Source organism: Cupressus sempervirens, chromosome 6, assembly GCF_028749045.1.
Source record: "Cupressus sempervirens isolate cs-2001-9-10 chromosome 6, ASM2874904v1, whole genome shotgun sequence".
Taxonomy (NCBI): domain Eukaryota; kingdom Viridiplantae; phylum Streptophyta; class Pinopsida; order Cupressales; family Cupressaceae; genus Cupressus; species Cupressus sempervirens.
Window position 1 is genome coordinate 318724190 of NC_143123.1, and position 12511 is coordinate 318736700.

Consider the following 12511-nt stretch of genomic DNA (forward strand, 5'->3'; position numbering starts at 1 on the left):
TTTGAAACTTTCAATAGTTTATAAGATTTCCATTGCATTTTTTGAGTTTGAATAACTTATTTAAATTTTTTTTTTCTTTATCAATATTAAAATATTACAATTTATTTTGTTAGGATATAAATTTTATTTTATTTTTTAATTATTAAAGTATAAAGCAGTAATATTTTGTAAACTGTAAAACATTATACATTTTTTAAACTGTAAAAATTTACAATAAAATATTTTAGTTATTTTTGTAAAATTTAAACATTATACTTTCTCATTGATCCTTTTTTGTTATGTATTTATCTATTTATTTATTTTAACTAGTAAACTGTAAAATAGTAATATTTTATATGTTTTCTATTATTATTTTATTGAACATTTCATTATATTTTTAATTATTACACATACTTTTTTAAAAATATATAAAGCAAATTCAATGCCAAAAAAAATTGAGTTTTTTGATATTGTCAAACTTCATAGTTGTTAAACTCGAAGCTCATGACTTAGCATTTAGGTATGTGATGCCATACAAGATACATAATTTTGAGTACTACTGTTTATCAAAAATGAGCACTGATTATAATTATAAATTGATTTCCAGCCACCTATTCAAATATTCATATACAAAGAAATGTACCGTTTGGAGATTATGCAGATCGTGGATTTGGAGGATGAGAATCATCTAGGAAGAAAGGTGCTTGATGAATTCTCAATTCAGCACAAGGGGCTACAAGAAAAGCATGAACATATTAAGGAAAGGATGGCATGTTTCCTCTCCAAAAATAATATGCTTTATATATTGTCTTGGCACTTAGTTGGAATATGAGTAAAAAAGATCTTCATATTGATGGAGCCCTAATTTTTGCAAATTTGGGGCCTCCGTTTGAATACCTTCTATGATCTTCTTATCATATTATTAATATTATATTTTTATTTTGCATATTTATATTAGCGCAAGATTTAGCAATCTCTGCAAATCATCAATTGAGATAAGTTTCTTTCTATATCCTCTGGTAAAATATTCATAATAAGTGGATCTCATGATTCCTACAAACTATTCATAAACCAATCATCATCTTCTTTAAGCTTATCATCTTCTACAAATCTTCTGGAATGCATTGACATATCCCAACAGCACATGCTATCCAGTTGCTTCAACAAATCTGAAGGATTTATGCAATTTGGTTGATATATATTTGGATGCGGTCGTCTTCCTAAAATATGAATAATCTCCAGAAGTTTCAGCAGGAAGATTGGTACTATGAGTTGAATGAACATGCTAAAGATTTTTCTTGTAAAGGTGTTGTATTTGATGAAATGAAGATGTCTACTCACAGTTCTTGCATCGAAGACAAAGTAATGAGGATCTCCATCATCAGGAATGCGCATCTTGCTTTACACGGTGTTCTGTATAGGGAATTTGAAACTTTTTCAAAATTTAAGAGGAGTTTCACCCAATCATGCAGACAAAAGGTTTAATTAAACACAGAGAATATCATATCCATCCCCTGTATTGTTCATGATGTGTCTGGAAATGAAGCAGGTTGAAATTACTGTACCCGCAGGCACTGCTTTGCTGTTTATAGTGGAAGAAAGTCCCCACCATCATGATCGAAGGCATGAATCAACCAAAATGTTTTGACCATCTTCTGTATCCACAGTAGTGAAAAAATCACATACCTCTCCATATGATAACTTGCAATAAGTTAGGAGGACTGTTTTAAGAAAAATTATTACCATGCGCTCGATAAGAGAGTGGTGGCTTCAAGAAATAAGATCCTCTGCTTGGTATGCGTCCAGAAAGATCCAATCCATGTACCCAGCGTTGATATGAAATAAGGAACCGACGAAGTTTGCATCACTCAATTTGATTATCTATTCCGCTCTAATGCCTGGGCTCACCGTTGCTAGATTCGATAACAAATAATAGATTATCGTATGCAACTAAATGATTATTAAGTGTTGTCATGGTATAGAATTTGGCTAACAAAGCTAATTAGTTACTATTATGAAAGGGTGTGATGGTTCAAAGACAGTTTATGCATCTCTTGATCCACGTATAAATGTGAGACAAAAAACAACGGACACAATTCCTTTTGTAAGAAAAAACTTTTTTTTATTAATGTGAGATAAAATACAATAAGACGGACACAATTCTTTTTGTAAGAAAAAATTATTTTTTTACCAAATAAGAATAGAGCAGCCTATACATATAATCGATCAAAGGGCCCTTTTTCTACACACTAGAAATCTGGATTGAAAGAGCAGGGGCGAATCCGCAGTGACCATTATTCTCAATTGATGAAAAAGTCTTGTATGACAAGTTCCAGGCTCTGTTTTTGTTTAAAATTAAAACAGAGATTCAATTCAAAAGGCACGTCAGTCTTTTATAGTTACTAGAGGAAATAGTAAATTTTTTTTGAAAATATTGGATTTGAGGAATCACTCGTAGCATTCAAAGTTTGATCATCAGATATAAAGTAAAATATTTGTATGTTTTCATGTATCTGTCTAATTGATCTTCATTCAAAAGAAGTTAAAATCGATTTAGACTAACTTTGAATTGCATACACAAGTCATTTTTACAGTCTGATAAATTAAAACAATTGACAATATTGGATTAAATATATCGTCCTACAAAATTGTACTTAAATACCTTCATTTCAATTGACTATGTTGCCCAAAAAATCGATAAGACACTGGTCCTGGAAACATCTAGACGCAGTCATATGATTTAAATTTATAGATTTAACCTTAGTCTTTCCCCTTTTAAGATATCTTTCACTTATTATTGCAATTTATATTCATCCTTATTTTAAACATCTTTTCTTTCAAATAATTACATTCATAATCATTATAGTTTCAGAACATTGAAGTTTAAAATGCATTCTATCTAAAGCATTTGCATCCTGAAGTAATTGGTGAAGTTTTGAAGTCAATATACTTTCAGCATTTTCACGTATTTGGTGCAAAGTAAAAGACTTCTTAATCTCTTGCCATTCGGAAGAATTTTGGTGCACCTGTGATCAGATTATCTGCATTAAAATTCCTTGGACTTAAGAGATTGGTTCAGGAGTAGGCACACCTGCCTTGGCCTTGTAGAGCCAGAAGTGCAGAGGACTTGGATCAGATTGATCAATCCTGTCAACTTGGCCTTAATCAGTTGATATCCCAGCATTGAGTTGGCAAGACTCATAGGATCTCAATCTGTAGTTTTGGGAACCAACACATATATCATTTGAGTTCATATTTTAGGCATGAAGTAAAATTCCAATAAAGAATAACCATCTGTGTGTGGTTTGATTCTAATGATGTCAATGGTATTTTAAAAATATTGACATAAACTACCTACGAATGTTTAATCTATTAGTCCATATTCTTTATTGAAAGCTAGGTAATTAAGTTGCCATGGTGGTGTGGTAAATGCAACCCCCTGGACAATGATGTAATCTATACTTATGGTGAAGCTGTTTAGAGAAGCAAAATACAAAATAATAGTCCATTGCACCTTTAATGAGACATCACTGTATTATCACGGAATGATATAGCTAAAATGCATTATCTAGACAAATCATGCACGCTCAAATTTTTTTACAGAACTTCTCAGCTCCCAGAGATCATGCTAGTCAAGCATAGAATCCCATTATAGACAACCAAGACTTTCAGGGAAATGCAATTTCAATGCTAGCAAGGTTCGTGCTGTTACCTCAGATTTGGGGCCTCAAAACCTGTTGCAACAGAAAACAACAGCACACAAAGTATAATAATCAATCTAGGTGTTCAATATAAAATTGGAGATAGACATTTATTTTTCAGTTCTCTACACTTTCCTCAGAAAAAAGATGTTTTAGTAGTACAATCATGCCACAAATTTCAAACAAGTCTTCCATTATGTAGTTTTAAGAAAAGTCGAAACAACAATGCAAGAAACTGCAGTGATTAATTATAAGAACACATTTGTACAAATTTCATATGGAGGTGTTAATAGATCTCTAATTACATTACAGTTCATCCGACATAAAAAATTCATGGACATAATAATATTATTTCATTCGATATAAAAATTCATGGACATAATAATATTACACTTCATTCAACATAAAACTTCATGGACATCAAACAAGCACCAAAACACAAACCTACACTGTTAGACTTTAAGGTATGGTCAGAAAAGAAGAAAAAGCAAACCTCTCTATACAATTGTTTATTTGAGTAGTAAATGATTGAGGAAGACAAGGAAGTAAGATAGATTGAATGATGACAATGTAGTTAATGTAGTACATAGTATAGTAATTGTTATCTCAAAAATTTGCACCCTAATGCCTATAGTCCTAAAACCTCAGCAATTTTGGAGGAATATCGGATCAATCAAAGGTTGTGGGTAACCTATGACCTGACTGAACCTCTAGATTCTAGGCTGGTTCCTATCTGATATTTCTGATGAACTCACCTATATTAATAAAAGATGTGAAATTTGCATGGAGAGGAGTAAAAGGGGAAGCTTGTAATGGAAAACCTAAAATGATGAAAATTAAGGTGATACACCAGAACAATAATGCAGATTACTGTTATATTATGTGACACAATGAACACTTTCAACAAATAACCACAAAACACAACTTGAAGGAAATGTTAATTCATATAAATATTTCAAGAGAACGCTAAAAGATGAATATTATGAAAGGAAATACGTCACAATCAAATATATCACCAAGGAAAACACAACTCAAGACCTATGAATAACAGATATTAGACATGGAAGATGTAAAATGAAACATTACCCAAAAGGTTTCTAAATAAAACATAGTCAGATAACATCAATCACCAAAGACATACAGCCAAATCTTTACTCCAAAATGTTGAGTCCAACGAAAACTGTATTATGATCAAAAGCCCAAAGAACAATACATCTGCATGAATAGCTCAGAAAATTTTAGAAAAAGATGCCAAGGACAAAAAATCACATATGCATCCCTCTACTCTCAAAATCTGAACCCCCTCTCTAGCAAAATGAGAGGTATATATTAAAATCTAGACTCCAACACTTTCCCACAAAATTAGTAAATGAGGGTCGAATATCAGAGAAAACTAATTACAAAGAGAGTCTAAAAACTCTGAATCTTGCCACATGCGCTCCAAATTATGCCTTGATCAAATATACATGATTACAAGTCAAAGAAGACTCCAAAAATGCCAAAAATCCCTCCACAATTGAATCCAAAGTCATGAGTCAGAACTCCAAGCCTAAAAAAAAATAACTGAGACACATGGTATTTTGACTGATCATCACTGTTAATTATAGATTAGTTATAAAGATTTAATTATGAATCCTGTGAATACTTATGTTATTATTATTTATGTTTAGATATTAAAATACATACATACATACATAAATATATTTATATATATGCAGATTCAACTTGCAAATATATTTTAATAATGTGAACAGAACAATATATAATAATAAAGTTGTCATGTCCCCATTTTGGAGGCAATTTGATTTAATTAATTTAATTAATTAGGTTGTCCAAAATAATGAATATTTTATGAGGATGACTAATTAATTATTTTAATTAAATAAATAAGTGGTATTAAGTTAATTATTTATAAAGTTATCAAATAAATAAATATTAAAAAGTAACTTTATATTTAATTAATGTAATAAAGTGACTTGAATTATAAAATATTATATAAAGTCACTTTATAAAAAAAATCAAGAGTTCCCTTTTTGAGTACATACATGGACTTTGTAAAAGGGAAAAAAAGAAGTAATATTAAAACTCATGTATTATCCCACATTGGCAAGACGGAAGCATGGAGCAAGTGAGGAAAGGATTAAAAGAAAGAGGATAGCTCTCATTTATTCATGCTTGGAAATATCAAAGAAATTGAAAAAAAATTTGGAGATTATGTCTCTATAGTTTGAAGGACGAAATCCCTTCAAGCTGGAAATTTTGACGCCATTGAAAGATATGGTCTTGAGATTCAACATAGCAGCAATCCGAAAAAGCAGATACGAAAAAGCAGCCCGAAAAAGCGGAACCGAAAAAGCAAGCTGAAAAAGTGGGTATGAAAAAAGCAGCCCGAAAAAGCAGAACCGAAAAAGTAGGCCGAAAAAACAGTTCGAAAAAAGCAAAACAAAAGGGGCAGCATTGAAGGAAATTATTACAGCCATCTACAACTAGGTTCTTTGTTCGTATTGCTTTTTAGGGTGTTATAAGCTTTCAGCTGTAAGTGTGCATTATACCAGCATTATCATTTTGTAATCCATGTAAATGCCAAAGTCTTGGCCATATTTCATGAGCATTGTAATTTTCATTGCAATTAAGAAGATAATAGTTGCTGGTGTCATTTAAGCAATTTAATATCATTATTTATCAGCTAGTTAGTTTGCATACCAACTGTTTGTAAAAATGTTAGTTGGTTGTAGGTGTTCATTTCTCATGCTTAGATCATATATATGCACTGAATATTGTCAAAATTAGTAGCACACTCATGTTAGGTCATTCTGTAGTCCATTGTAGTCTTCTAGCACAAGATTCTCATTGATGCAAATGGAAGAAAAAGTCATTTGAAGCTAGCTGAAATACTATATCAGTCATACGTCCCTTGCATGTGAATTGTTTGATGAAATTCCTTGAGCTTTCATCAGCATTTTTTGAGAGCAGATTTGAGGAGGGTCATTACAGTAGTATCAGAGCTTGCTTGCAAAGTGTTTGACGAAATGTCAAACAACTGAAGTATAAAAATTTTTGGTGTTGAAGAAGTTATAACCTATTGGGGTTATCACAGTGGTATCAAAACTATAAGTCCTACCATCCTGTGAAGGTCTTATTGGAAATTTGGAATAGCCAGATAGAGAGAAAAATGTTTGACAAAATGAATGCCGGTCCAGATCAGGGAAAGGAAAAATTCTTACAATTATTAGACACCTTAGCACAGGGACAGCGACCAGCAGAGCAAAGAGCATAGGAACAGAGTCAGAGATTTGAGCTTATGATGCAGATGATGGCTCGTCAAATGGGGTTGAATGCTAATGTGGTTGGAGGAAATAATCAGAATGGTAATAATCAGGATTGGGCACATAATGGAGACGAACAAGTTGAGAACAATTTCGGTCATGCACCCCAGCAAACTAGGACAGTGAGTTCGAGGCCCATGGTTCCAACATTTCCTCCTAGAGCTCCAGAGCAGCCCGTACCAAAGCCCCAGATCACTAATATACAAGATCAGCTGAGGAGAGATTGGGAAGCCGGAGGTCTAGATTTTATAGCTGCAATTACCTTTAGGGAGTATATGGATGTGCGGATGAAACATATGCCACATGGACATGACAGGAACCAGAGCTATGAGCTACGGAAGAAAGTAGGGAAACTTCAGTTACCATATTATGATGGCTCGGGGAAGTCTACAGCAAGAGTTTGGGTTCAAAAGCTTGACACATATTTTCAAATGAATCCTATGCTTGAGGAAGAAGCTATTAAGTATGCAGCAATTCACCTGGATGGGTTAGCACACGAGTGGTGGCATCATAGTATGGTCACTATGGGTCATGCACACATTACCTCCTATGTGGAGTTTAAGGAGAGACTGATTAAACGTTTTGATAGGCCTAAGGATCGTACCTTCCCTATGACAGGTAGAAACTTGTATGAGGAGTTTAACAGACATACTGATTCAATACAGGGAGACATTAGCACATCTTCAAGTAATGGTTTATCTGCATCATCTTCACAGGTAGAAGGGGTTACAGATGTTGTGCAGGTTGAGCCAAAAGGTGATATCACAGGCACACCGGATTGTGCGATTGACACAGATAGTGATTCCAGTACAGTTGGGCTGGATGAAGTTACAGCATTTGAGGATACTATCATGTTTGAGGATAGTACAGTTGATCAAAAAGTGAGCATTCAGGACTTTGCAGAAAATGAGTATCAAGCACAATTGGATGCTTCTTCACATGAGATAGAGGCTAGTAGCTCTTCACTTGGTTTAGCAAGCCAGCTGAAGACAGGGGACGAGAATATTGTCACGGCTTTATCTCATCGTGACAGGATACATGGATTGATTGAGAATCACATTTGGATGATTCAATTGCAGGAGAGACAGAAAGGAGTCACAACAAGTTCTTCTTGTGACGACTTACAACAGATCAAGGAAGATGCAGTGAAGAAGGAGGAGAAGGAGGTTGACCGGCTTTTTCATGAGCTAGAGGATACTCGAAATTCCTTGGTGTGTACTCGGTTGGCTCTCCAAGATTCTGAGAGACATGTTGACGAGCTTTGTCTTGAGGTGAGTTCAGTTCGAGAGTTAGCGCGTATAGCAAGGACTCAATTTTCTTTTACAGTCGGGTCACATGATGATGATATGAGTATGTCTAGCATTCACACTCCGGATTCAAAGATTGTAGACAGGTGCGTGAAGTCAGTTGGTATTGTTCACATTACTCAGGTGAAAAGTTTACTTGAATTGCCAGCTGGTTTCCGTTCATGGATTAGATGTTGGGATCCTTATCTTAGTACTTGGGATCGTTTTAACTAGAGATATCTATCATTCCTTGGTAGTAGTATCTATTGCACCATCATGGACTTGATTAGTAGTTTGCCAGGTGTAGTTCTCATCCATGCCAGCAACTTGTTTGATGCTGGAATTAGTTTTTACACACCTGTCTTGGGCATTGTTCATATATCCAGTCGACCATTCTTGTTGGAATGGGTTGATGATCTCTCAGATATGACAGAGTTTACAGAAGAGTCCCAGGATCTAAGTATTACAGATGATAGCTATTCCGAGGTTATTCCTTTGGATAGTGTACCAAGGATAGAGTATAGGAGTTCGACCAATCGGCACAATCATGTGTCTAGTCAGCTGAGAGTTGGCAAGCGAGACATTGTTATTGCGTGCGAACATTTTGATGCTGCTCAGTTGTTAGCAGTTTATGGATGGGGGTCTCCTACTAGTGATGAGCAGGGAGGCAGTTATCTTTCCTTGACAGAGATCCACTCTTTATGGGAGGCTATTAGGATTCTGAGATAGAATTATATGCAGTTGGTAGCCGACAGAGATTATCTTATGGAGTGGGGGAGTACAGCATACGAAGCATTATTGGCCAAGGAAGATGAGGTGAGTGAGCTTACTCAGCAGCTCGAGGTGACTTCTGAGATTCTTGAGAGTACACAGTTGGCTTTCGAGGAGTCACAATTTCATTTGGCTAAGGTGACTGTGGAGTTAGAGCGACTGCAGTCTTTACCAGATTCTGTACAGTCACAAGCTGTGGTGTCTGGTGATCCGAGGATGTCCATGGTCGAGATTGTCAAAGACAGTGGAGATGGGAATGCATCCATCCTTGATACTAACATTGGCATATCGGGTTCGTTCCCACTAGAGTCAGGATCAGTTGAGTTGGGTGCTGCAGCAGATTGTTGTGGTATGCCTGACATGGTGGTGGCCTCTAGTACTGATGGCACGGAGACTAGAGATGTTGTATCAAAGATCATGTGTGATATTGGTGAGCCAGCAGTTGGCATGGTTCCTGCTAGTAATACTACTCCCTTGGTGATGTCTTCAGAGGTAGTAGTCAGTTCCAACATGGTTAATGATCGATTGCAGTCTGAGCCACTGACTAAGATTGGCGCATTCTATCGGCATTACACTGTGAGGTATGCTCATCAATTTACCTTTGATGACCATATTGATGAGATGATGATACAGAGATGTACTTTGGTTCCTAGTGCTTGTCATCAATTATGGGACGGTTTGACGCCTCAGGATGAGAGTTGTGATGGGCATGACATGGCGATAGGTTCTGCGGTTGACAGCTTGATAATACATGACTTAGAGCAGGAGTTTGGGAGTGATGCTTCAGCGGTTGTTGTTATTGATTCTACTCCTTTGGCTATGACATCTCCTGACTTAGCTAGTGATCAGTCACAGTGGGTTGTATCACTTGTTCATGGTGAGCTATTGACTGAGGTTGGTTCTTTTTATCAGCATTATACTGCAGGGTATGTACATCAGTTAGCATTTGATCCTTGTGTTGAGGAGTTGATGGCAGGCAAATTTGGTTTGGGTTCCATTTCTTGCTGTTTATCTTGTGATGTCCTTTCACCATCAGCGGTGCATGGGAGTTATGGTTATGAGACCGTGGCCAGTGATCTGCAGAGTTGTGTTGACTGCAGGAGTTGTACAGTGTGTGGATTCTCCATACTTGGTACAATTTCTTTCGGGAGCGTTCACCATTGTTGCAGAGTTGGATTATACATTCCGTATAAGCCAGTGGGATGCGTTGATGGTATTTACTGTGTTGGCAACTTGATTTGCCCACTTTACTTGGGTTCTGATGTTCTAAGAGTTTGTGTCTCGTGGGTTTCTGACTGTGGCAGTTGTGATTTTGGAGTTTAGTTGAGCTGTAATTATCAGATTGATTATGGATTCCTCTTGGTTATATTGCAGAGGATATTGCAGGAGCCTATGTTAATTAACAGTGATATAGTTCATGACTACATTTGCGATCCAGGCGGATTGATTGGTTTATTGTTCAACCATTGCTTGGGGACAAGCAATTTCAGGAAGGGCGGACTGTCATGTCCCCATTTTGGAGGCAATTTGATTTAATTAATTTAATTAATTAGGTTGTCCAAAATAATGAATAGTTTATGAGGATGACTAATTAATTATTTTAATTAAATAAATAAGTGGTATTAAGTTAATTATTTATAAAGTTATCAAATAAATAAATATTAAAAAGTAACTTTATATTTAATTAATTTAATAAAGTGACTTGAATTATAAAATATTTTATAAAGTCACTTTATAAAAAAAATCAAGAGTTCCCTTTTTGAGTACATACATGGACTTTGTAAAAGGGGAAAAAAGAAGTAATATTAAAACTCATGTATTATCCCACATTGGCAAGACAGAAGCATGGAGCAAGTGAGGAAAGGATTAAAAGAAAGAGGATAGCTCTCATTTATTCATGCTTGGAAATATCAAAGAAATTGAAAAATTTTCTCGAGATTGTCTCTATAGTTTGAAGGACAAAATCCCTTCAAGCTGAAAATTTTGACACCATTGAAAGATATGGTCTTGAGATTCAACATAGCAGCAATCCAAAAAAGCAGATACGAAAAAAGCAGTCCGAAAAAGCGGAACCGAAAAAGCAGGCCGAAAAAGCGGGTATGAGAAAAGCAGCCTGAAAAAGCAAAACCGAAAAAGCAGGCCGAAAAAACAGTTCGGAAAAAGCAAAACAGAAGGGGCAGCATTGAAGGAAATTACTACAGCCATCTACAACCAAGTTCTTTGTTCATATTGCTTTTTAGGGCGTTATAAGCTTTCAGCTGTAAATGTGCATTATACTAGCGTTATCATTTTGTAATCCATGTAAATGCCAAAGTCTTGGCCATATTTCATGAGCATTGTAATTTTCATTGCAATTAAGAAGATAATAGTTGTTGGTGTCATTTAAGCAATTTAATATCATTATTTATCGGCTAGTTAGTTTGCATACCAACTGTTTGTAAAAATGTTAGTTGGCTGTAGGTGTTCATTTCTCATGCTTAGATCATATATATGCACTGAATATTGTCAAAATTAGTAGCACACTCATGTTAGGTCATTGTGTAGTCCATTGTAGTCTTCTAGCACAAGATTCTCATTGATGCAAGTGGAAGAAAAAGTCATTTGAAGCTAGCTGAAATACTATATCAGTCATACGTCCCTTGCATGTGAATTGTTTGATGAAATTCCTTGAGCTTTCATCAACGTTTTTTGAGAGCAAATTTGAGGAGGGTCATTACAGTGGTATCAGAGCTTGCTTGCAAAGTGTTTGACGAAATGTCAAACAACTGAAGTATAAAGATTTTTGGTGTTGAAGAAGTTATAACCTATTGGGGTTATTACAAAAGTGAATAAGATCGTTAACCTTGCTAACTTGTGTTAGCGGCTTAACATATTTCGACAGCAATAAACAAATGGTATCGGGTTAATAGTAAGTCATGCCCAATAGATGTGACTCAAGCATGAGTCATGCCTATCAGTCGTGACTCACCGTTTGCCTTCCCGCATACTTATACCATGACCTCCACAAATCTTCAATACACAATGAACATAGAAAATACATAAGTCTTCAAGTGGATACTTTGCAAGATCAGCGGATTCATCTAAAACATCTCAGTTTTCATAATCACCATATTTATTATACTTTGTTCCATATTATAGTCTACCTTTATCTTGAGAATTTGTTCTGAGTAATACAAGTCATACAGTCTGATACATTAACATGGTATCAGAGCAGGTTTAAAGAAGTGATCCTAAAATCAGACCTTAATCAATCAAATACTTAAAAAAATAAAAAATGGTGAATGGTATGAGGCTGGAAGACAGATTAGAAGGTGATTCAGATTTTGCAAGCTGAAAATTACGACTTAAACTTATACTGAAAGAACATGGTCTAAATAAGTTTATTGAAAATTCTGACCCACCACCTAGAGGAATTGATGAATTGGAAAAATGGGAGAGTGACAACAAA

The 12511-nt window shown here is 35.2% G+C and overlaps 1 protein-coding gene and 1 long non-coding RNA gene across 3 annotated transcripts in view; both read right to left on the minus strand.

Annotated features, from left to right (window-relative positions):
- LOC149552466 (endo-1,3;1,4-beta-D-glucanase-like) overlaps positions 1-12511 on the minus strand; it is a 207553-nt gene that overhangs the window by 122979 nt on the left and 72063 nt on the right. For both annotated transcript variants that reach the window (XM_089788041.1, XM_089788040.1), the window contains exon 2: positions 3692-3713. In XM_089788041.1, coding sequence (XP_089644167.1) covers positions 3692-3713 — 22 coding nt within the window. The remainder of the gene's footprint in view (positions 1-3691; positions 3714-12511) is intronic.
- On the minus strand, positions 310-2252 carry LOC149552467 (uncharacterized). The gene is made up of 3 exons (XR_016352937.1): positions 1723-2252; positions 1545-1634; positions 310-1392 (listed from the first exon to the last, which is right to left on the minus strand). It is a non-coding gene; the product is annotated as an uncharacterized LOC149552467 (long non-coding RNA).